The sequence below is a fragment of the Micromesistius poutassou genome (assembly GCF_964030765.1).
Source record: "Micromesistius poutassou genome assembly, chromosome: 16".
Taxonomy (NCBI): Eukaryota; Metazoa; Chordata; class Actinopteri; order Gadiformes; family Gadidae; genus Micromesistius; species Micromesistius poutassou.
The window spans coordinates 17,333,213-17,357,643 of NC_140286.1; the positions used below are offsets into that span (position 1 = coordinate 17,333,213).

The 24,431-nt window shown below is 46.5% G+C and overlaps 1 protein-coding gene across 3 annotated transcripts; it reads left to right on the forward strand.

Annotated features, from left to right (window-relative positions):
- The first annotated feature begins 1,436 nt into the window (after positions 1 to 1,436).
- Positions 1,437 to 22,782, forward strand: LOC311360529 (WW domain-containing adapter protein with coiled-coil-like). Of its 3 annotated transcripts, none has more exons than XM_084480611.1 (13): positions 1,437 to 1,746; positions 2,224 to 2,257; positions 3,037 to 3,232; positions 4,112 to 4,206; positions 7,424 to 7,539; positions 9,435 to 9,529; positions 10,383 to 10,685; positions 12,144 to 12,275; positions 16,647 to 16,807; positions 18,130 to 18,227; positions 18,771 to 18,966; positions 19,921 to 20,048; positions 20,849 to 22,782. In XM_084480611.1, exons 1-13 carry the CDS (start codon positions 1,706 to 1,708, stop codon positions 20,916 to 20,918), a joined length of 1,665 nt encoding a protein of 554 aa, XP_084336737.1. In that variant the 5' UTR covers positions 1,437 to 1,705; the 3' UTR covers positions 20,919 to 22,782. The 3 variants fall into 3 exon arrangements, with proteins under 3 accessions (XP_084336737.1, XP_084336736.1, XP_084336738.1); XM_084480610.1 differs by having other exon boundaries at positions 16,644 to 16,807; positions 20,849 to 22,781; XM_084480612.1 differs by having other exon boundaries at positions 16,644 to 16,807; positions 18,133 to 18,227; positions 20,849 to 22,781.
- Positions 22,783 to 24,431: the final 1,649 nt, after the last annotated feature.

The following is a 24,431-nucleotide window of genomic DNA, read 5'->3' on the forward strand; positions in this document are numbered from 1 at the left end:
ATTTTTACATTTTTTAAAACATTCAAATGACCAATGTGGTACAAATACAAAGAAATAAATCTCTTCACGGGCGTGTGTTGAGAGCGTCATCACATCGCTTGGTCTACTCTCAGAATTCCGAGGGGGCGCGACCGAAAGGGGGCGTGACCGAAAGGGGGCGTGCCTCCGAGAAATGCCACAAGAAAGCTGGGAGATTTCCCCAGTTGCAACTCGGACGGGTGGTGTCCGAGGCGTCTGGAACACACCATTATTACCAGGACCGTGAACGCGCCCGCCTTTATTTCGGAAGAAGGGAAGGTTTACGTAAAGACACGTAAGAGCTTCCGAACCACCGTTTTGAAGGCGGCATAACCACCTCTAAACTAAACTAACAATCTCTAACTATAACCTGAACTAACCATCTATAACTTAATAAGTCAATAAGATGATGTTTCAATTTTTCTCTTCCATGAAGAGAAAAGCAAAAGCCTACAGTGAGGACCATTCTTTTGACAGCCACATATGTAATTATAACCCCACAAGAAATTTTACAACACAAATGAATATTATTTAATGGTTTATTCTAATTCAATACAATCATCATGGACATAGACCAGTGGTACTTACTTTGTAAATGAATAAAAAAATATGGGACGTTGACATAATATAGCCTATATAATGTCAGGTAGAAAGTTCCTAAGCAAACAAAAAAGTGTTCAAGCAGTTTAATGAACAGCATTAGTGTGTTCTTCAGAGGGAAATGTACAGGTAAGGGTTAATGGATGGTTGGATAAATGGATTAATGGATGGATGGATGGCCTCTAGCAAGTGCATCTAACATTGAGGAATGGAGGATAGTGTGGAAGAGAAGAGAAAGCAAAGGATGGTGAATCAGCGTTGTCATTTGTGAGGCGTCTCTATGCTCCTCTATTGACTACAAAGGTTTAACAGAATTTGGTTTGATAAATCTCACTGGTAGTAAATAAAGTGCATGCATTTGTGATAGCAAATAGCATACATTATTATTAACATGCAGACACACTGACTACTTGGACAGAACTGTTGTTGTTGTTCTTCTTCTTATTATTATTATTATTCTATTCATGACTTTTTACCACTGTCTTAGTTTTTATTATTATTACTTGCTTTATTTTATTTTATTATTATTATTATTATTTATTATTGTGATCTATGCTGCTACTTATTTTACATATTTTTACTTATCTTTATTTACTTTTTCTTGTATTGTTGCTGCTATGTGGCTGTTGAGAAAGCCTAAGAATTGTATTCTTGTGTACTAAATAATAAGATTAGTAATAATTAAAATAACTGATTCTGACGTCGCGGGTGTATCCCGGAAGCCCGACCGGCGGGGGGGCGGAGCCTGGTCCGTGGGGGCGGGGCGTGTATGTAGTGGGGGCGTTGCCTGGCTCGTGGGGGCGGGGCCTGGAGACGGTCCTCTGCTCCGTCGTCTCCTGGTCTCCTCGTCCGCTGCTGCTCGGCCCCGTCTCCAGCACTTCTCTACTTTAATGCCAGCCGACACACCCGGGGGTGGTAAACAGAACAGGCCGCCCGCTGTGCAAAGCCCCTCGCACCACCGATTAGGCGTCAGGTCTAACATCGCAGACGGGTCGGTTCGGTCCGGTTGGCGGAGAGAAGCGCCAGGTCCGAGGGCAGACGGAGGCCCCAGCCCCCGTCACACGCACACACACATCACCACGGCCTTATGGTGATGCATGCGAGGAAACCAGCAAGAGTCAGCGATGGGTAAATCCACTGTCATGGTTGTTATGGTATAAAAACACAATGTCTGTCAGGGGGGGGGGGGGGGAGGGGGGGGGGGCGGTCGAGGCGACTCAATAATCCGCTAAGCTAACTGCTAAGCTAACGGCTAACGCTAGCCGCTCGTTAGCCGGGTTAGCTTGTGTTAGCTCGCACCGCAGCAGGGCATTTCCTGCTCGCCAAACACGTCCGTGTGGCGCGGGGTCTGGGGACCGGGGTGTGGAAGGTGTCACTCCGGCTGGTAGTGCGCCGATGTCTGACAGTAGCGCAGGGTCCGAGCGGGTCGTAGAATGACGAGTAGGTTGGTTAGTCGTCACTGACAGGACGACTAACTAGCTAGTTAAAAGTCTGTCGCTAGCCGACCGTTGGGCAAGTTAGCATTTAGCTCAACTTGTTCACGATCGAAAGATAACGCTGGTGTTAAACACTGTATTAAAGGTCTGTTTCCTTTGTCTTGTACAGGTGCACCGACAGAAGGCATTCCCAACCCTACCAGGTGTGTGTGTGTTGCTGCTGGAGGTCTCAACGATCATTCAGTTGTATTTTATTTTATTTGTATAGCCCTTAATCACAGGTACAGTCTCAAAGGGCTTAACAGGCAGTATATTAATGACACCTCCTGACCCCTAACCCTAGCACTAGCCCCCAAGAGGGCAAGAAAAAAACTCCCTTAATTAGCAAGGAAGAAGTCTTGAGGAGGACCGCAGAGTGGGGGGACCCTCCTTCAGAGTGGGGGTCCCTCCGTCTAGGGGATGATCAGGAGTGCAACAGGGGCCGTAATTGACATACATACAGGCAAAACATTTGTAATCGGTGCTGGCCGGTTAACCATAAGGAGAGTCCAGTCGCAGACACTGCAACACGCTAGAACAGACAGAAAAATGAATTAGATGGGGGGAAAAGTGCATACTGCTGCTGATTTAGTAACAACACACAAACAAGCACGAACTCTCATCTCTGAAATGTTGTTCTCCGTTTGTTTCAGTAGAACATGCAGTGGAACCGTTATCTAAAGTTGAATTAATTTTGAGTTGAGTTAATTTGCACGTTATCCAAACAGCTTTTACTTTTCTTCCTAAAGTAAATATGCATTGTAAAGGTTGCCATATGCCTTATTTGCCAAGTCATTCATTGACACTTATTGTAGATCGACATGGTAATCGTCTCCGACATGGCAAACATCTCTCACACACACTAACACACAAATAACATGTCCACGCCTGTGTGTTCATGTAAATGATTGAAACAACGTACTGTCCTCACCGTCTCCTCCAGCCCCACAAGTCCCAACCAAAGAGCCAGTCGGGCAGCGTTCACCGTTACGACAAGGTGCGTGATGGTTCGTCAGAGCCCACTCCGCCCTACAAGATGCTGCGGCGCTCAGACGAGAGTCCCGTCAGCCGCCCCGGGGACGGCGCAGTGGGGGGACACGGCAGGGCCAAAACCACACACACGCTCGGTGGAAAGAATGGTATGCCCAGACACTTGTAGTGTCTAAAAACAGTTAACCTCTTATCTGCTGCAGTATTCTAATGTTTAAGTGAATACGATATAGGGGAACCTTATGTTACATTGCTGTTTTATATAATGTAAGGTCCTGTTCACTTTTGGCCGTGATGCAAAATTGCCAATGTTGGAAATGTTTTCTTTTGCCCAAACATGCATTTTGCATTGAGGCCCGGTTCTCACCAGAGTGAAAAGATCCTCTTTGCAAGTAACCGAGTTAACTCTATTGAAATATCAGTTGTTATGTTTGGCCAACTAGCCTTGTAAACCAACCTTGTTGAAACAGATATTGGGGAGAAATATGAAATTTAACATAGTTTGTCTGTTTTTGTAAACAATTTGTTTCCTAATCTCTGAGGCACAATTGGACTGTTTGCTCAAAAAATGTTTATCTTAAAGAGGCCTTAAACAACAAAGAAGTAGACTAAAGAACTACATTTAAATATGTCACAGCACAGTCCTCTGCAGGATAGTAGACTGCAGTTCCACTGTTGACACAATGAAGTGAGGAAATGCATTGGGTTGACTGCGTTCGGCGCCATACAGAGTCAACGTATAGACGCGCTCCAGGCGCCTGGAATGCGTCTATACGTTGACTCTGTATGGCGTCACGCCGCCCGTCGCTTTTGGTGTGAACGCGGCTGTAGTGTGATATTGGAACCAGATGCATAACGATAAGAGCAGCAACTGCGATCAGTAGCCACCTGGCTCGGCTTAGAAAACTTCCATACGTTCCGACCCAAAACACATTTTCCTGAAACATGTCTTTGGTCATGTTGGTGTTTTGGAATAAGGGGTCTTCCACATGGCCTAACTTTAACTTTGTCATACACCTGCGTTTCAGGGACCAGCGGATCTCCACAAGAGAACCCTCACAACAATAATGGAGCCCAGCACAGCTCGGACTCGCACGCCCCCCAGAGCAGACCCACAGAGCGGGTAAGATCTAGCTGTCTTTACTGTGCTTCCCCTGGTCCAGGGATGGGCGACTTTCATGATCACCATCAGAGGGCCACATGACTGCGCACTTCAACTAATCGGATATGAGAGAAGCTACAAAATATTTAAAAATAACAACAAAATATGTGTATATATATATATGTATGGCTATCAGTTGCGGCAATGGTTCAATTTGTGGGTGGGGGGTTGTCATGGACGGGGGGTCTCCCTCAGAAAAATGTGAATTTGGTAGATGTGATTTCCTGTATTCTGGTGCATTTTGGGGATGGCCACTACCTAAAAAATCATTCAGATTCATAGCCTATGTATGTTAATTGAACCAACATACATTCATTTCATATTTTCTATGCTCAAATGCATTTTTAACATGTCTATACTCTTGTTAAAAGACAAATACAAGTTTTTTTTTAAAGAAACAACAGCCACACGAGTGATTAGTATTTTTTTCAGTGCAAAGGGCTCACATACATCATCATTCAATGATGGCACAAAACAGTGGCCCAAGATTAAGTGCCACAACTAGCATTATATTCAGTGCAGTTGTAGTAATGGCGACTTAAGTTGAAATCTTTCATAACTGATATAGTTTCTAAGCAAACTAGACACATGGGTTTGCCTTTGAATTATATAAGCAGATACTCTGCTTCTCATCTTGACTGAAAGGTACTTTTTTTTTTTGATGGACTTTTCTGTAAAAACCTTTGAACCTTTTTACATTTTAAATGATGTGCGGGCATCACTGAGTGAGGATGCCCTGCCCTGGTCAGTCAGCCTGGACACACAGGGACACAACACAGCCACAGAGTGGTTGTCTAGGACTGTTGCCTAACTAGTTGCATACCTCTTCTAAATGATATGGCAGAATCAGTACAAGGAAGTCATTTACAAAAACGTCATTGGATGTTTTAGTGAAGTAGTGAAGCAGGTTATATGACTCTGCATTTAATGAATGCTTAAGAGGAACATCCAGTACGGGGTCACGTGGGTTTCAGGGTGGTTCATGATCATTCTCAGACACAATCTTCTTTTAGAAGTTGTGGGTGGGGGGGTTCTAATAATGAAAGGCCATTGCGTACACAAACCCTCATAACAAGATGAGGAGAATGTATAGGGTTCTGTTGTGCGTTCATTAGGTGACAAAGTAAAGAGAAACTAGGCTCCTCTGAACTGAAAGTGAAAGTTTCTTGTCCGGCCTTTGTCTGACGGGAAGGGGTCACAATACATGATGAACCTCCGTTCCACGTCCCTGCTTGCAGCTCAGGTTTTCTTTATCAAATATTAGAACTGGGGATGTCCCGATCCAATCCACGGCCTCTGTACCGGCCCGATATTAGCCCTTTACGCTGGATTGGCTATCGGAGGGGAGAAAGAAATATGATCCGATCAGGCGTAGTGTGTCACTGATAACAACCAGTAGCCAGTTAGGCGCATGCGCATGAGAGCTCCGTGTTGAACAGCCATGTCAGCAGTGTGGCTGTAATTCAACCTTACAGAAGAGAAGTGCAACATCCTGGCGGTTGCACGGCTCTCCTTGGCTGTTGCCGAGCGCGGCCACACCGTCACGTCACGCGCTCCTGCTTGGGCTAGAGCGGATCACAGCTTTTGCGATCGCCACGCTTCCATTTCGGAAGTCGCGGAAGTCCAATCGATTTAAAATGATTAATCGATTGGAAACATGATTATTATATATCGGGCGTTTGTGTGTGGTGACCCCCGTTGATATGGCTAGAGGCTAGCTGCTTCATACATATCCAATGTACTTTCGGTAGGAGCTAAATGCTAACGTAAATGATATTTCTCACGTCACGCTATCTACACAAACGACATGCTGTATGAAAGAGACTCCAAGGAGTCCAACCGTACCAGCCTTATCATTTTGTGAGCTTATCTCGATTTACTTTCTTTTCCTGGTTGCTGGTTACAAATGATGACATGCACACGCACACACTTGATTGAACTATTTCAAACTATCAGCTGTAACTGCGCAGCTATTCTATATATATTATCTCAATGTATTGTATCCAAACATTATTACATATTTGTTTAACTCTTCACTTTATGTTTCCAACCATTTTACATTTTTTAAATGGTGTGCATGTTTACATTGTTTACTCCATTTAGACTTTTGAATCTTTTCACTTGATTTAAGCCATTCAACTTTTCTTTAGTGAGATGTTTTACGGTGGAAAATTGGCAGTCATGAGCAAAGTGCTTCAATACATTTTATTATTATTTGTTCAAGAGTACAACAAAGTATGGGACTGATATCGGTGTCGGCAGAGAGCCAAAGCCGCGGTATCGCTATCTGAAGTGAAAAAGTGGAATCGGGACGTCCCCAATTAGAGCCATTAGCAACACACACATGAATTGTTGCTGCTGCTCGGCCTCCTTCTCTTCCGTTGCTGTTACCAGACCCCAAGTTCTGCTCTTCTATTCTCTGCTGCGAGCTGTGTGGAGCATGAGAGAGCTGTTCTATAGCCCAGAGCACTTTCTGCACTCAACAAGAACCCAGTGGTTGTGGATGGATCCAGTCGGTCTCCTGATAAGACACTCTCCCGTCTGAAGGAGCCAGCGCTCTTGTTCCTCCCAGCATGCTTCCCTCTCTTTAAGAAGCCACCCTGTGTACTAATGCATGTCGTACTGGGTTGGTTTAAGGAGGTGAAACTAGAATCAACTTTTCCTCTCACTGGAGCCCCCCGAGGGCTTGGCATGGCGTTTCAGCCCTACTGTTGGTGGTCGGGGGTCCAGGCGTACTGTACTCGCAGTATCAAACTGAATGCATACACCTCCTTCCTGTGTCTACTTCCTCATCCCTCCTGGGGAAATGAAAGGAACAATGTCTTGTTGTACCTGTAGGCTTCGTTGGTTAAGTCTCCTGCTCATAAATGAATACTAGATTAATATATGTACGACACATAGTAATAGAACATGTATCTTAAGGATGAAGTCAACTTGACGGTCCAGTACTAACCTCTATTTTATATGGTGTTTTAGCACTGTATAACTGTGTGTGTGTGTGTGTGTGTGTGTGTGTGTGTGTGTGTGTGTGTGTGTGTGTGTGTGTGTGTGTGTGTGTGTGTGTGTGTGTGTGTGTGTGTGTGTGTGTGTGTGTGTGTGTGTGGCTGTAGCGGTTCCTTTATCTCATGTAAGGGGACGGTGGCCCTGTGTGCTCACCCTCTTGTTCCTCCGCCCGCAGCGCCAGGAGCCGGCTGACGATTGGACAGAGCACATCAGCTCCTCTGGGAAGAAGTACTACTACAACTGTAGGACGGAGGTGTCGCAGTGGGAGAAGCCCCGGGACCTGCTGGAGAGGTAGACCGCCACAACTCAACTATTGGTCGTCTCCATGTTGTCTTTGCGCATTAAGTCGTTTCTCCATTTTTGTCATGTCAAAAGAAGAAGAGAAGGATTGTCTAGTAGCTTGTGTGTGGTGTTTGTCTCACAGCCCAGAGGCACTGGGTTCCATCCCACATGTCTCCAGTCACACTGTAGCCACACCTGGGCAACATGCACAACCCCTACCTGCTCCTAATGACATGTCTGAAGCCTGGAAGCATCTACCACAGGGCTAGATCCAGCTTTATACTCATCGTCTCTACTCCTCTACTAAGGGGCTGATTACGGTCCCACGTTCACGCAACGCAACGGAGTTACGGACCCCGTACGTCTAGGGCTGAAACGAATTCTCGAGGCAAAAACTCTGCCTCGAAGCTTTGTTAAATTCCTATCTCGCGCGTTATGCAGCCTGCTCAACGTAGGGAACATTGTTCCACACGGACCGTTTTTGAGGAAGCACACCACTGCATTCAGAATTCAGTTGGAGCGATGGTGGAGAGCTAAGAAACAGTCCGTAAATGGCAGAGAATGTCAAGACAACAAGGTACAATGTGTCTACTGCAAAGTAGACCTGGCGTACCACAACAGCACGACATTGATGATTCAACATCTGAGCCAAAAGCATCCAGTTGTTAACGCTAGTTCACCAAGCGTCGCTGGGGAATTGCAGAGGTTGCAATAATTTGCAAAACAAAGGCCAAATGGCCTTTATGGCTTGAATTTCAGTGCTGGATCACTGTGGGTATTATATCAATTGTGGGTATTGCGCAATCGGTAGGTACACATTCATGGTAGGGGTGTGCGATATGACGATATTAGATTGTGAACGATTAAAATGTCTCAAATGTCTCCACGATCTGTCTTTACAGAGAGATCGTTAGTATCGTGCTACAGTGCACGTTAGGGCTGTCACTTTTTATTCGATGTTTGAATATGCGTTCAAATATGACGTGACATATCCGTATTCAAATATATATAATCGCTATATAAAGTGCCATGTTGTGTGTTTTTTACAGTATGATTAGACCGTTTGGTTTTTACTTTTTATTTTATTGTTTGCCATCTCATTCTTTCACGGGCGCGCTAATCAAGCGAATAATATATCCTGAGTCGAAAATGGATAACACACAGAGCAGCCAGCCTGAGCGGTAAATTGCGACCCCAAGTCATCCCCGCTGACAGCAACACGCTGCATTGGTGGAGAGACACGGGCTGCCACAAATACCCGCTTCTCTCAACATAGACGCGCAAATCCCTGTGTGTGCCGGGCACGTCTATGCACTCCCAACGTGTGTTCTCCGCCACACGTAACACTGTGAATAAAAAGAGAGCCGCACTTGATCCAGATCAAGTTGATAGATTGGTGTTTCTAGCAAACAACATTAAGAAATAATTTTTTTACAGATAGGCTATAGGCTTTACTCCTGCTGCTGTCTCCTGTTTAAGTTGTCACGTCATTGTTTGCGCTGTGCAGTTCCGATTCCGTTTTTCATTGCATAGCCTAATTTTGTGATATGCATAGTGGCACTTGATATTGTTTTAAGTTGACAACCTGTTTCAAACAAAGAGGATATGGCCTAAGTCCTGTTTATGTCTCCTCTTGTCACGTAATACATTTGTGATTGAATCTCCGTTACTGTGTTGTTGTTTTTTTTGGGGGGGGGGGCAGGGGGGGTGGGGCTTGTAGATATTTTAATACATTGCTTGATATTTTATATCCATTCAAACTTGATTTTTCTCAAAAGTGACAGCCCTAGTGCACATTCAATCAGTTGCAGTTCTATCGCTCATACACGCATCCAAAGTTGCCGATCAGTGGGTGGAATAAACACAGTGCTGCTCCTCATCCGTCTGTTTCCACCGTATCACAGAGAACAACGGCAGAAGGACTCCTCCAAGACGACCAACAGCTTCCCCCGAGACATGGACTACAGACAAGAGGCCTTGCAGGACAAAGCCACAGCTAGTGAGTACAGGTCCCATGCACTAGACTTGGTAGTGGCTTACCTACTGAGGGCGGCAGGATGCTGGTTAGCTGATAGGTAGGATGTCTTGCCTTCCTTTTCAAGATTTCTTTCGGAGATATATTGAATCAACTATGTATTGCGGCTTGTTCTGCACGGTATGTAGCACTTTACTTAATCGCGAACATGGAGTATAAATTGTCAGTTCATTTTAAATGTTGAGCCTGGCATGAGACTCTTTGGCAATAGCTTCTCAGCTCCATGCCTGCTTCCCTCGGGACACGCTCAGACCCTCAGACGCGCGCTGAGCAGTGCAAACATACATGCTTCTTTAAGTGAACCCACTGTTTCAGCGGGAATTCAAGCACTACCGGGCTGGTCTATGAAGTAGGGGCTGTGTTTCGACCCACGGCAACTTCTAGAAATCTTTTTAAGCAGCGTTGTGTATGAGCGTTATGTAATGAGCGATGTTGTTTATGACATGTGCCACACGGCCGTTGTACTACAAGTGTCTGACAAGCTGAACCCTCACTGGACAAGTGGGATGTGATGGAACCCCCTCACTAATGGAGTGATGCCCCCTCCCCCCCCCTCACTAGTGGAGTGATGCCTAAATAATGTCCATCTTGTACCTGTGGGGTGAGCCAGAGGCCTATCCGCTACCTGCTCCTCAATGAGGTCTAAATAATTGATTTGGCAATATTTTCTCACCACACCATCATTTCCACAGTCTTTTGAGTTTGTCTTCTCCATGGTCTCGGTTTAAAGCCAAATGTAATTTGGCCATGGCCGACGTATTGAGTAACCCAGCGAGCCTTTGAAGCGTATTGATGGATCTCTGCCCCACCTCTTCAGAGAGCAGCTCCGGGGACCACCCTACCGGACCCAACACCACGGGGTCCCATTCCTCCTCCACTCCGTCAGCCTCTCAGAGCCTGAGCTCCACCCTGCCCTCCACCCTGTCCTCCTCCTCCTCCTCCTCCTCCTCCGCCACCTCTTCCACCTCCACCTCCACCTCCTCGGCGGCGGCGGCGGCGGTGCAGGCCCAGTCGTCGGCGCTGCTCCAGGACCCGGCCATCCTGCACCAGCTGCTGCCGGCGCTGCAGGCCACGCTGCAGATGACCAACGGCAGTGTGGACATGGCCAAGATCAACGAGGGTGAGTGTCTGTGTGGCGGTATGACGGTGGATTTACAGTCCTCCGTAAAGCGCTGTACGCAGCTACGGAGAGCCCTGTCCGTCGACGGAGAGCCTGTCGGAGACCCTCTCCGTAGCTCTACGTGCGCATCCAGTATTTTTTTAACTCTCCGTCGAGGCAACGGAGACGGACGGAGATGGCAAGGGCTGTGATTGGTCCTCTAACAAAATCATTTCCGGAATCACTTTCCCCGGTTTGACTTTGCACCTGCGAATGCTCTAGGGGTCTCCGTGGTTACGGAGTCGGATTGCGGATTACGGATACAGAGTAGTATACTTTGGGCTTAAGTGTACTGAAGGGGCTTCTGCAAGAGACCCGCTGCTTTGTTTACACTGTTTCATCTGGCTTCACCTGAGGCCTCAGCTATATGTGGGTTTTAATTGGAAGGTGGAAGGTGCATACAGTACATGTTTAGTCATTTAACGGGCCAGTGTTTTCAGTGGAGATCTGAAGCTGTCTGAAACAGCACCAATTGTCCTCCTTCTTTCTTTAAATATAAATATACTAGGGCTGGGCAACGATTAAAAGTTTGAATCGCATAGTATTGGTGAGTTAACTCGCGATTAATCACACCATACAATTTATTTTAAATCCATTCCAATCAAAGTTAAATGAGATTATCAAATGGAATGACACATTATCATTCATACCAAATGTACTTAATGAGCAAAAACTAGACCAAGTGATCTTGAGAGTTTTATTGACTCACTCAGTGTGGGGTTAATATGAAACTTACGGAGCACCACAGATTTGGGAATTGTAAACAGGCAGTTAATTAGTACAGTTGTAAACCAACAGTTACTACAAGTGTAGTTCAATTCAAATAAGTAGCACCACACATTTGGGAATTGTAATCAGGCAGTCACTTACTGCGAGTGTAATTGAATGTAAAGTAAGTGGAACTAAAAACAAAATATTTCTGATATGAATGTCGACATTCTGTGGGCAAAACCTTTCAAAATCAAAGAGAGAAAAAAAACGTGTGTTAATGCGTAAATTTTTATTAATCACGTTAAAATAAGATTGCGTTAATGCGTAATTAACGCGTTAACTTGCCCAGCCCTAAAATATACATACAGAGACTCCTTCCAATGGAGTTATGCCCAATGTTTATTATCTGACAGTGGACGTTCAGAAGTGTGGATGTAACTTGTACATCTAGTTTCTCCCGGGTTCACCGGAGTGCACCTTGGAATTATACCCTCTTCTCTCTTAAGCCAATGATTTCTTTATCACTAAGCCCGCTTCAGCCATCGTGCGGTTTTAAGGTAGCTTCTGCAGTAGTTGGGGACACTGAACTGGAACTATGTGGAAACAACAGCGCTCCGGCCCAACTCCCCCTTCACGTCTCCTCACCTTATGAAGCCACTCAATCCCTGTCTCAACGTGTGTGTGTGTGTGTGTTCCTTCCTCCTCCAGTCCTGGCTGCGGCTGTGACCCAGGCCTCCTTGCGGTCGATGCTTCACAAGCTGCTGGCCGCCGGGCCGTCGGGCTACAACGTGACGGCGCTGCTGTCCCAGGCCGCCGCCGCCGCCCAGCACTCCAGTCAAGGTAGGGCCCCGCCTCTGCTTCTCCTTCACACGCCCACATCCAGCTCCCCGCCACCTCCGGCTGGTCCCCACGCTCCTCCTGAATGCCTAGCACCTTCCTCTGATGCAGCCCTCCCAATGCGGCGCCATTGAAGGTTTGTTGGGTTTGGCGGCAGTTCTTTAGTCTGGTGTTCAGAAGGGGGAGGCTCTTTTTTAGGGTGTTTGGTTTCCTTCCGACCCGACCCTCGGTATCAGTCCGATATTGGCCCATTACGCTGGATCGGATATCGGAGGGGAGAAAGAAATATGATCTGATCCGCGCTGCGTGTCACGTGACAACAACAGTAGTCGCCAATTAGGAGCATGAGAGCTCCCTGTTGATCAGTCGGCAGCGTGGCTGTAGCTCAACCTTAAAGAAGAGAAGTGCAACAGCCTGGGCAGCCAACCACGCAGCCAGAGGCTACAAGGCCAAAACCAAGAACTCCAACGAAGGCGTTTGAGAACAGCACTCTGTATGACAGGACAAGTACGCGCTGGAAGAGGTAACTGATGCAGTGACATTTTACCTGGCCAAGGATATGATTCCCCCAAAAAAACGGTGGAAAATTAGGGTTTTAAAAGACTGCTCAAAATAGCGGTACGAGATACCCAGCCGCAAATATTTTGACAGCACGGCCTTTCCACGGCTGTACTCCGAATGCCGCGACAAGATTCAACACAAAATTCTGAACGTCCAGTTTTTTGCTACAACAAGTGATTTGTGGTCTGACCATTCATTACATACACGACCGGAGGCTGTGCAGTGCGTGTCTTCAAAAAACATACATCCTAAGACCACACAGGGAGCTCATAGCACCAGGCCTGAGGGAAGCCTTCAATGTCGGGGACGGAAAGAGGAGAACATGACCTGCATGACCACAGACCGTGGGGCTAACATGGTGAGGGCCTTGGAGCTCAACAGCTGGACTCCACCGCAGTGCTTTGGGCACAGACTTCACCTTTCAAATAAAATATTGCCACTGGCATTCAGATAAGTGTTGGTACATAAGTTGGTACATAATAACAATACTGTTGTTATTATGTAGAGTTGGTACATAATAACAATACCGTTATATTAATAAAATAACTACAAATTACAATAGGAACACAGAACAAAAGTAGAACGATGAGATTAGTCCACAATATAATTTACATTTTATTATATTGAAATGTTTTGTAAATGAAAAAATATATAGTATTGTAGAATAATCACTTTTCAATAAAATAGTACAACTTAAAAATATAAACAGTTGTGAATTAAAATGTACAGTGTGATTTAGGTTAAATCTGATTAATAAATCTTATTATTAGAAAAAAGTGCCAAAGACCCTCGTGTTGATCGCACAACATCTATCTGCAAGAAAGTGGTCAGTACATTCTCCTTCAGCTGGAAGAAGAAGAGGGACATGAGTAAGGCTCAAACAGAGCTGAAACTACCTCAGCAGAAACTCAGAGTCACCAACACAATGTGGTTCCAGACTCAACACGATTGAGCGAGTGTTGGACCAGGAAAAGGCCATTTCTCAGGTCCTGAAGGCAGACAAGAAGACGAGGCATTTGGTGCCATCGTGGCAAAACATTGATGTGATGGACTCTGTGAAGAAGGCCCTGTTTCCACTAAGGGACTTCACAGATGCACTCTCAGGAGGTGAGGACTATGTGAGTGTGTCTTATGTAAAGCCAGTGCTGCGCCTGTTGAAAGTCAACCTCTTGAACCTGAATGACGACGACACTGAACTAACAAAAACAATGACGACAACCATTCTCGATTACCTCACTGCCAAATATCAGGGTCCCACCACTGATGCCCTGCTGGATATGGCTTCGCTTGTTGGTCCAAGGTTCAAAGCCCAATACATTGACGGCGACAAGACAGAGGGAATACAAGCCAGATCTGTGTATGAGCTGGAGTCCCTACTGACCGTACAAGCACAGCATCCAGCAGCGTCGGCTCAGCCTTCATCTACCTCCCACATCACAGAGCCCTGAGGCAGAACAAACACCACCAAAGAAAGCGAAGAAAACGCTGGCCAGTTTTTTCTCAGGTGCTGTAACTGCAGCCACATCTGCTTCTCTATCTCCGAAAGAGGCAATAGATGGGGGAATTGAAGGCCTACCTGTCCACACCAAATGCAGACCGTGAGGTGGATCCTCTGGAATGGTGGAAAGTCCACGAGGGAAACTTTCCAAGGGTTAGCCAACTAGCTAGAAAGAATTTGTGCATTCCAGCAACAAGTGCTCCTTCAGAAAGAGTCTTCAGCCCTGGTGGCAATATTGTCACACGCCAAAGGGCAACTCTCAGGCCAGATAAAGTCGATAAACTGGTTTTCCTGGCTAAGAATCTGTGACTGATCTGTCATACTTTGTCTTCTTTTAGAAAGAGATGTTGCTAGAACAAGATGTGAAAGATATGTTCTAAAGCTGCTGGGTTTTCAATAGTCAGGATTTTGACATTATTGCACCTTATGTTTGATTGTTTTGGTTCTGAATCACACTTCACTTTAAAAAAATGTACTTAAGAGATTACAAGAGTTGGTTTACATTTTTATTTATATACATTAAAAAAAAAAAAGAAGCTATTTATAGTGTTGTTTTACCTTTTGAAACCAATGTTCATTTTGGGAGTTATGTTAAATTCTTGAAGTCTAGACCATGTTAAAATTATTGCTGAATGTTAAGTTTGCAGAATTGCATTAGATTGTAGTGTGAGGTTACATTTTTATTTAACCTTTTTTTTAAATAAGCTATTTATATTGTTTGAAACTGGCTTTTCGTCATTGATGTCTTCTGTTTGTTTCTATTCTACTTTTCATGTTTATTAGAATGTTACATACTGCTACCTCAAAAAATAGAAAGTGAATAGACTGGTTTTGCTCAGGAGCTGTGTTAATAGGCTACCTGACTGTTACAATTCCTACCAATGTTAGATTTTGTTATGTCATGTAGCAAGAGTGCATTTTACTTGAGTGTTGTTTACCTTTTGAAACCAATGTTAATTTTGGGAGTTATGCAAAAGTCTATGATTGTACTTGAATACAAGTCTAAACCATGTCAAAATTCTTGTTGAATGTTCATACTTGTTCATACTACACATTTGATTCAAATCTGTTGGAAAAGGTACTTTGGCCTGAATGGTCTGTTATTCTTTCAGTTTTGTTATCTTGTAGAGCTGTATTTTTTTAAATAGGGAAATAAGTTTGGTTGTACTGTTCTGTAACTTGCAAAATAGTCTTAAAACCAACATGAAAAAGAATTGTGATAAGATCGTGGATTGTGATCCTGCCCGGAAAAATTTGTGATATGATATTTTTGCGATATCGCCCACCCCTACGTCACACGCACCAGCCTCGGCTAGAGCTGACCACAGCTGTTACACTAACCATTACACTAACCATTAACTAACCATTACACTAAACATTAACTAACCATTACACTAACCATTAACTAACCATTACAATAACCATTACACTAACCATTTTGGACGTCGCAGACGCCCAATTGGAAATATGATTATTATAAATTGGGCGTTAGTGTATATGGCTAGAGGCTAGCTGCTTCTTACATATCCGATGTACTCCCGGTAGAAGCTAAATGTTAACCGTAAACAATCTTTTTCACGTCATATCTACACAAACGACATGCTGTATGAAAGAGACTCCAAGGAGTCCAATGGTAGAAGACTTGTCATTTTGTGAGCTTATCTCGATTAACTAGATGTGAAAGAATAACGTCACAAACACTTCCTGGTTACTACTAGTGATGACGCGCACGAGCGCACAAACTTGATTCAACTATTTCATCTGTTCATCAGCTGTAACAGCTCAGCTATTCGATATATTATCTCAAATGTATTCAAACTTTACCCATTTAGCTATTTAACTCTTCCCTTTATGTTTCCAATCATTTTACATTTTCAAGTATGTTCAGTTAATATTGTGTAATTCCAAGTTGAATTGACTAATTAACATAACACACCAGATGAGAGGAAGGTGATTTTGTTTCTTGAAGATAAGGTTCTGCAAAAGACCGAACTAGCCAGCAGTGGTAGAATCTGGCCGGCAGAGTGGGAGCCCTGGGATACCGCATGAAGCTGTAGAGGAAGTCTCTGTGATTCTATTGGAGGTCAATTCAGTGACGGTTTCTGACGCGCTTTTTCCTTCCTTTGTCAAAGCGATGAATGATTTTGATTGTGGGGAAAAACATGCGAACACAGAGAAGGTCAACGTAACGGCGTCTCTGAAGACGGGCCTATAGGAAGGGTCGGGTAATGACTGAGGACCGGCGGTGTTGTTGATAACCACTGGATCGTTACAGTGCCCTCACCGTGTTTGTCTCTGCCTCCCGCCCCCAGCAGCCCAGCAGTCCAGCCAGTCCCCGGTGTCCCTGACGTCGGACACGCCCTCGCCGCGGCCCTACAGCTCGCCGCGGAGTGCCTCCACCCAGCCCAGTGCCTCTGCGGGCCAGAAGCCCCTGATGGGAGGCGGCTCCTCTGGCCCCGCCCCCTCCCAGAGCAGGGTCAGTGATCTGGATCGTTTCTGTTGTCGGGTGGATACACTGTTTGTCATCGTTGACTTCCTGTTGGGGCGGGGCGGTATATCGATAAGGGATATGGAACGAGACGCTATCGTCAACATCGATATAGTCGATTTGCGTTGAAATGACCAAAAAAAGGGCTCTCCGAGCCGCGCCCGCCGCCTGCTATCTCCTCACTCTGCTTCAGAGTCCTGCACGGGTTCGGGAACCCGACGGGTGACCCGCACAGAAGCATAACGTACTGTATCGGACGCGGGGTCGGGTCGGACCGCAGGACAGCGCCTGTCGGTCGCCGGTTCGCGATTGCAACTTTCAAGGCCTCACGTGCAAATAAAGAAATCATTATTAGTGACACATCTACAACATATGCCTGCATTTCAAAATGCTGCGAGCAGTGTCTGAGCAGTGCCCCCGGGCCGAGAAGCGAGCTCGGGTGTCGGCGGAGTGCACTATTGGACGTAGAGGATGCCAGTGATGAGGCTCCGTATCGGGACGAAGGTGCTGCTTACATTGATTACAAAACACCTGAAGACGACTCTTCAGGTGACGACACGGTCGTTCATTTCCCAATATTGCTCAGATTGACAGATTTCTCCTCGCCATCCCTGCTCAGTGCATGCAGCGCAGCAAGCCAGCAAGACTCCTCTGGTGCTGGATCTGATATTCAGGAGCGGAGGAGTCAACTAAACCTTTTTTGCACGGCAATCTAAAGCGCCACGCCAAACACCAGATGTGTAATCATTCCCCGGCGTTCCGGCTAATGTGTCTAATTTATAGCGGGTCTGGTCGGGTGCGGAATGTAATTTGTGCTACTGTCGGAACACGGGTCGGATGCGGTTTTAAGTATTGCGGGTACGGGTTTGCAAAATAAGAGCGGTGCAGGACTCTGCTCTGCTTATCTCTCTCCGTCCCGCTCTGCCTCTGGCTCACACACACTCTGCCCCGGCCCCGCTCTTCCATTCGCTTTTTAAAATCCCCTTCAGCGCGAAACGCATTTGGCAGATCTTGCTGCGACGGTTTTTGACGGACTCATTTTAAAATGTTTAGCTACCCTGGCCTACACCCAAATTTAGGATTGAGTTTGCAATCAGCGAGGCAGGTTAACGAGCACAGCGACGCAGGCCGGAAATAAAAGCACAGCGGCTGACGTAGAACGACGAGGTGGAGCGTGGCAACGGCAACTAGGTTACTGCGTCACCAACGTCCGGTACCAGGAACATACTTTTCCTTGTGTTGCTCACAGTCACTGTCTCCCTGGTCCTGGTCCACACTGGTAAAAGCTCCTTCCCACTGCCTGTGTTCAGCAGGGGAACATGTCTGCAGGTAAACCTGGAGCCGCTCTGATGTCCCAGTCCTCCGTGGAGAAACGGCCCGAGGACCCCCGCACGCTCCAGCTGAGAAGGTAACGCATGCACACGCGCACGCACGCATGAGCACATGCACACACACTGACCATGTGCACACGTACACAGGCAGGGCGCTACTTGGTTACATTTCTTTTTAATTTGTATTCCTGTTCCCCCTCAAGGATATTTTCACCCCTTACACAACAAAACATTTTAGGGAGGGGAAACATTTGTGAGGCTTTTTGCATTTATTTTTGGGCTGACCTGAAGTTGAAACGTTTACTCTCAAAACAGTCAGGGTGGCTTCCCAATATGACGCTGCTTTCACTGGTCACATGTGACTGCTGGCTCCTCCCCTAAAAGAACTCCAAGCCAGAGAGGGCGGAGCTTGTGTGAATAAATCCCATGACTGACAGCCATGTTCTCGTTGTTTTTTATATAATTTATATATATATATATATTTTATATACCCCCTGCAATCCTTCAAAGCACCATTAAGGGTCTGTCTGTCCCCGTTGGTGAAACGCTGAGCTAAAGCAGTGAGCTGTGGGGACCCCTCTGTCGTAGAATGGCTCCACACTGATTCCCTCCCCCTGCAGCCAGGAGAATCCGTCCCCTGGACCAAACGCATGTGGAGCCGGCATGGCCGCCGCCGCCTCCTCCACCTCCTCCAGCGGTGCCAACCAATCACAGCCCAGCGCCCCGGGCTCCTTCACCCCCTCCCTGGCCACCCACTTTGACGAGAACCTCATCAGGCATGTCCAGGGGTGGCCGGGCGAACACACGGAGAAGCAGGTGAGACCTCGGCAGGGTGCCACGGTGGTCAGGATAGGACAGGGTGTCAGCGGTGAGACAGTCCTGGTCTGGAGACCGTCAGGATAGGACAGGGTGTCAGCGGTGAGACAGTCCTGGTCTGGAGACCGTCAGGATAGGACAGGGTGTCAGCGGTGAGACAGTCCTGGTCTGGAGACCGTCAGGATAGGACAGGGTGTCAGCGGTGAGACAGTCCTGGTCTGGAGACCGTCAGGATAGGACAGGGTGTCAGCGGTGAGACAGTCCTGGTCTGGAGACCGTCAGGATAGGACAGGGTGTCAGCGGTGAGACAGTCCTGGTCTGGAGACCGTCAGGATAGGACAGGGTGTCAGCGGTGAGACAGTCCTGGTCTGGAGACCGTCAGGATAGGACAGGGTGTCAGCGGTGAGACAGTCCTGGTCTGGAGACCGTCAGGATAGGACAGGGTGTCAGCGGTGAGACAGTCCTGGTCTGGAGACCGTCAGGATAGGACAGGGTGTCAGCGGTGAGACAGTCCTGGTCTGGAGACCGTCAGGATAGGACAGGGTGTCAGCGGTGAGACAGTCCTGGTCTGGAGACTTTCACTTTCTACTGTACTGCACGGTAGAGGATTTTCAGTATTAGGTGGATATTGCAGACTTTAAAAAAAAAGAGGCACCTACAAAATGTTTAAGATTCCTTATATGTACTCACTGTTCTACTCACTGTTGGTTCTACTCACTGCTTATTCTGCGGTGGTGACTAGATGGACGGTGCTGTCCCTGTGGGGCTTCTCGGTGGGTTCAGGGCCGTGGTTCCGCTCTGCACAGTGGTTATCGTGACGTCTCCACACTCCATACAGTTGTGTAGCAGGAGTGGGGGATGAGTTGTGTGTCCCGGCCCTCGTCGTGACACGGGTCGAGGTGCTTCACCGCGTGGGCTCTAACGTCAGGTCTCCCGGTGTCTTCTGTCTCTCAGGCGGCTCGGCTGCGCGAGGACTTCCACAACATGGGGAGCTTGTACATGTCTGAGATCTGCACCGAGCTCAAGAACCTGCGCTCCCTGGTCAGGGTGTGTGAGATCCAGGCCACGCTGAGGGAGCAGAGGTGAGGCTGCACCATGCACGACAGAACACCAGCAGAACCACCTAGAGCAGGGGTGGCCAAACTAAGGCCCGGGGGCCAAATGCGGCCCGTTGCTCTCTTTTAAGTGGCCCGCCATGAAATCTCTACATAAAATGTAATGTGGCCCATTTTTCTATGTACATTTTACTCAGACAGTTAAAAGATTGCTCATAGATCTCAACAATTAAACAATTGGAATAATAGGATTTAGTACTATAGTATTATAGAATGCTTTGGCAATCAAAGGGGTTTTCTGGTCTACAAACACATGTTGCTCTTTCAGTTTTAACTGGTTGAAAACTGGCGATCTTGATTTTATATTGCCCCCTGACGTTCTCATTTTTTCTGTATGCGGCCCACAAGCAAAAAAGTTGATGCTTGTGGGCCTGAATGATTAGGGAACGTGTGACATAACATGGGTTTGAATGATTAGGGAACGTGTGACATAACATGGGTTTGAATGATTAGGGAACGTGTGACATAACATGGGTTTGAATGATTAGGGAACGTGTGACATAACATGGGTTTGAATGATCAGGGAACGTGTGACATAACATGGGTTTGAATGATCAGGGAACGTGTGACATAACATGGGTTTGAATGATCAGGGAACGTGTGACATAACATGGGTTTGAATGATCAGGGAACGTGTGACATAACATGGGTTTGAGTGATCAGGGAACGTGTGACATAACATGGGTTTGAATGATCAGGGAACGTGTGACATAACATGGGTGGGTTGAGCTCCGTTGACCCGTGTGCCTCCTGTCCTCACCACCCAGGATCCTGTTCCTGAGGCAGCAGAGCAAAGAGCTGGACAAGCTGAAGAACCAGAACTCCTACATGGTCTGAGGCCGGAGGGACGGAGATGGTTTTATATAAAGGGACAGAGAGGGGACGGTGGAGGAGGAGGGGGGGGAGTGCTGTAGGCTCTGAGGGCCAGAGGACCGGCGCCTCCCCCCCCCCAACGAGGGGAAGCCCCCCCCCGGAGGAGAGTCTCCCCTCCACTATGATGTTGTCCGGAGACAGCTGGTCTCACCTGGTCTCTGAAGGGTTCTCCATTCGCTAACATAACGACAAAAAATGAAAAATACAAAATGTCCTGGCGTCTTGAGGTTGTCAGCCGGGCGGAGCGCAGAAGATGTTTGACTCGTAGGATGCGTCTGCTCTGACATAGCCTTTCTCAAGCCCCTGAGAAACTGTTTCAAATAGCACCTTTCTGGACTGTGAACTGTTGGATTTCCGTTTATGTTGTGCAGGTTAACCGTTTCTTTCTTATTCTGGTGTTTCACATGTAGTGGTGTGAGCAAACAGGATCGTCTTTACGTCCCCCCCCCACCCCCCCCCCCCCCAGGAAAATAATTAAATTAAATAACTTAAAGAATGGGTTTTAGTTTGTTTTTGTCTTATTTCCACCAAATCCTTTCAGTAATTAGAAGTGTAGGTTTTGCAAGAAACAAGCGGTGTCTCTCTCAGGCAGGGCTGGGGTGCCCTGGAGGTGACGCCTGATAACAGTGTGGGCGTTTGGTCTTCAGGAAGCGTGACGAACGGTTGAATCAACCGGGAGTTGACGCTCGGCAGACCCCGCTTATTTACCACGCCTCAGATCCAGAACGGAGCCGAGCGTTTCTTCACAAACCAAGTGAACCAGACGGTAGTTCAGCGTGACCCAGCCTCTCCGTTTGTAAGAGCGAAGTGTTGGCACTTAACGGGCAAATCTTAACGTCCCGCGTTATCCCAATCTGTTGAAGGTTGTTATTCACTTCTGATTCATGCAAAACATAATGTGTCACCAACGTTCTGGTTTTTGGGCTTAAACAAATTGGCCCTGGAAGAATTGTAACCAACTTTGGTTGCTCCAGAGCCGGCAGGCAGGCGACGATTAACAGCCGCTCCTCTGACTGGACGCTCCGCCCGCGGTGCCACTGCCAGCCGCGTGGCGCTCCGGGTCCTAGATGGTGGAACCACAACTGGGCTACTAAAATTTAGTAGCCCAGCAAAAAGCTATCGAAACTTCCCTCCTACGTTTCATAATATAAAAAAAAAGATTTATATTACAGATTTAAAAAATATACCGTTTGGACCTAGCTCAGCTCTCCGCAATGTCCGTTTTACAATACCATTTGTACGTGTACGTTCCCCAAGGCCCCCGCTGGTAGTTTTGTTTGGTCAGTGTTTCGTTTCGCTCCGATAACGGGCTGAATATATCATTCCATAGAGCAGCTTTGCAAGAGATGACGAGAGTAGAGATTCATTTTTTTTTTTTTTTATAAACTGTTATGTAAACTTAAATTATTGTTGCACATTACTGATTACGTCCTTTTTCTCCTGTGATAAATGAAGACGTAAAGTTTCTAATTTTGCTTTCATCCTAACAAACTCATCTCTTTTTTTTTCTTCTTGCAAATTCGCTGCCTTGGTTGCAGCCCAGTTTAAATCCACAGTAGGCCGAGTGTGGCTGCTTCTCTATTATTAATGTATTCATTTATGATGACTCTTTTTGTCTTTTTTTAATATGAATAAGACATTTCACATGAAGCTGCAGTAATATTTTCTTCCACATTGGCCCCCCCCGTTCTGGTCTGTTTTGGACCATTCGTTTACTCCCTCATCTTGAGACCAGTCACCCGCCATGTAACTGTTGGACTTCTTGTTGCTCCAGTTGTGCATTGGGAGTGGGGAGGGGAGGGGGGGGGGTGCACATCTGTGTTTGGAGGGGCGTTGGGGAAGGGTGTTATGGGCATTTCTGTAGGGTAGAAAGGCTTTGTATGTTATTCCGTAAAATATATGAGAATAAAATATTCTACCTTAATCCTGTTGTTTGGGCTTCTGTCTGAAATCTAGTCTACTGATACGTTTTCTGTTTATTTTAGGCTTGTGGTCGTGTAATATAAGTCCTGAACGTATCTGTTGAACTTGAAAATTCAGTTTGGGACAAAGTTGTGCCCTTCTCAGCCAGGAGATGGCGCCCTTCAGCCGCTGGTGTGTAACTTATGACGGACAATCTCCTGCATAATTGCGAGTCCTTCTGGCCGAGTTGATATGGTTTAAACAGCTTTCAGTCACATATTTAATAAAGCTATAATTGAACATGTCACATCATGTTAAGCTAAACGTTGAATACAACGAAGTAAGGGTGTTGATGAAAGACGAACAAAGTGGACGAATAGGTCTGAAGGTCCTCAGCACAGACCACCAAACATTGGCCCATTTCATTCAGGTCTACAATACGTAGACCTACAATACATTGTAGTTTGACATTTAATAATGCTTTAAACTTTAAAAATCTTTAGCATATTTAGCTTCTGTCTGTCATTGCCCCAAATGGAAATGTGTTCATTTTTGTAATCCCTTTGCATCCAGTTATTTCAGAATTAAATGGCCATTCACCTCCTGTTTGTTTCTTTTACATTCTGTTCCAGTTAAGTGTCCTCTTGATGCAGACTAATGAACCATTCTTTATGCAGTTCTTTTTGTTTGTGACTTGAGAGTTGTTATGGTGTATGGTACGTGGTGTTCTGTCATCGAGTTTCTGTTGAAGTTGTTGGCCTATAAGAACACAGCCAACTATCTATAGGGTTCTGCAATAATGCCAGTGTTGCTGAATACAGGCTATGGTTCCCAGGTGTAATCAAATATAATGTGGAAGTAGAAGTGTTGAACTTCGCAGGGTGTCTCATGTGATGTAAAGGTTAGCCTGTCACTGATAGGCTACCCAGTGTGACGGCACCACGCTGTGAAGCTTCCCGCTGTCACAGACCAGAGAATGACGCCCGTTTGGTATTCAACCTCCACCGCCTACTACGCCACCCTGACCAATAGCAGGCCCACACAGTCCGAGTGTGTTCCGCGCGTGTGTCCCACTCCGCCAGTGCGTTGTTAACACTCCCCGAGGGATGCTGATTACTGCGCCGCTGTCACTGCAGCGCTGTCGTTTCAGAGCAGGCCCTTGACCTAGCGTTTTTTTTCTGTTCAACTATTGGATATAAAAGCCTCTGTGAATGACGTAGTCACTCATTACGGACACACTATTCATCTTGAAGCGGGTGGACGTGTTCCGATCCAGAGGTCAGCCTCGGAGGTCCGGTGCGGTCCTGGTGTTTTACGAGCCCCATCTCCCACATCCTATCGCAGCCTAATGGCTGCCCCGGCAGACCTGTGCAGTCGATAGGGAGCTCGTGGCATGATGGCATCCAGCTACACCTTGGAAGACAGCCAGAATTGACTTTGGATTTTCAGACCTATATTAGACCTACATGTAATTATTTGTGAGTTTTATTGGCAAGCAATCCATGGCAGAAATCCACTAGTGTATGTAGCACATGGGCTGGGCGCTGCATCTGCTCTGAAACAGAGCCCCGGAGC

What these genes read in the sequence shown, in the direction of transcription:
- LOC311360529 (XM_084480610.1), top strand. Translation starts at nt 1,706, where the DNA reads ATGGTGATGCATGCGAGGAAACCAGCAAGAGTCAGCGATGG. An exon ending in CCAGCAAGAGTCAGCGATGG is followed by an intron (nt 1,747 to 2,223) that starts GTAAATCCACTG and finishes TGTCTTGTACAG; the next exon opens with GTGCACCGACAGAAGGCATT. An exon ending in GCGAACACACGGAGAAGCAG is followed by an intron (nt 18,967 to 19,920) that starts GTGAGACCTCGG and finishes TCTGTCTCTCAG; the next exon opens with GCGGCTCGGCTGCGCGAGGA.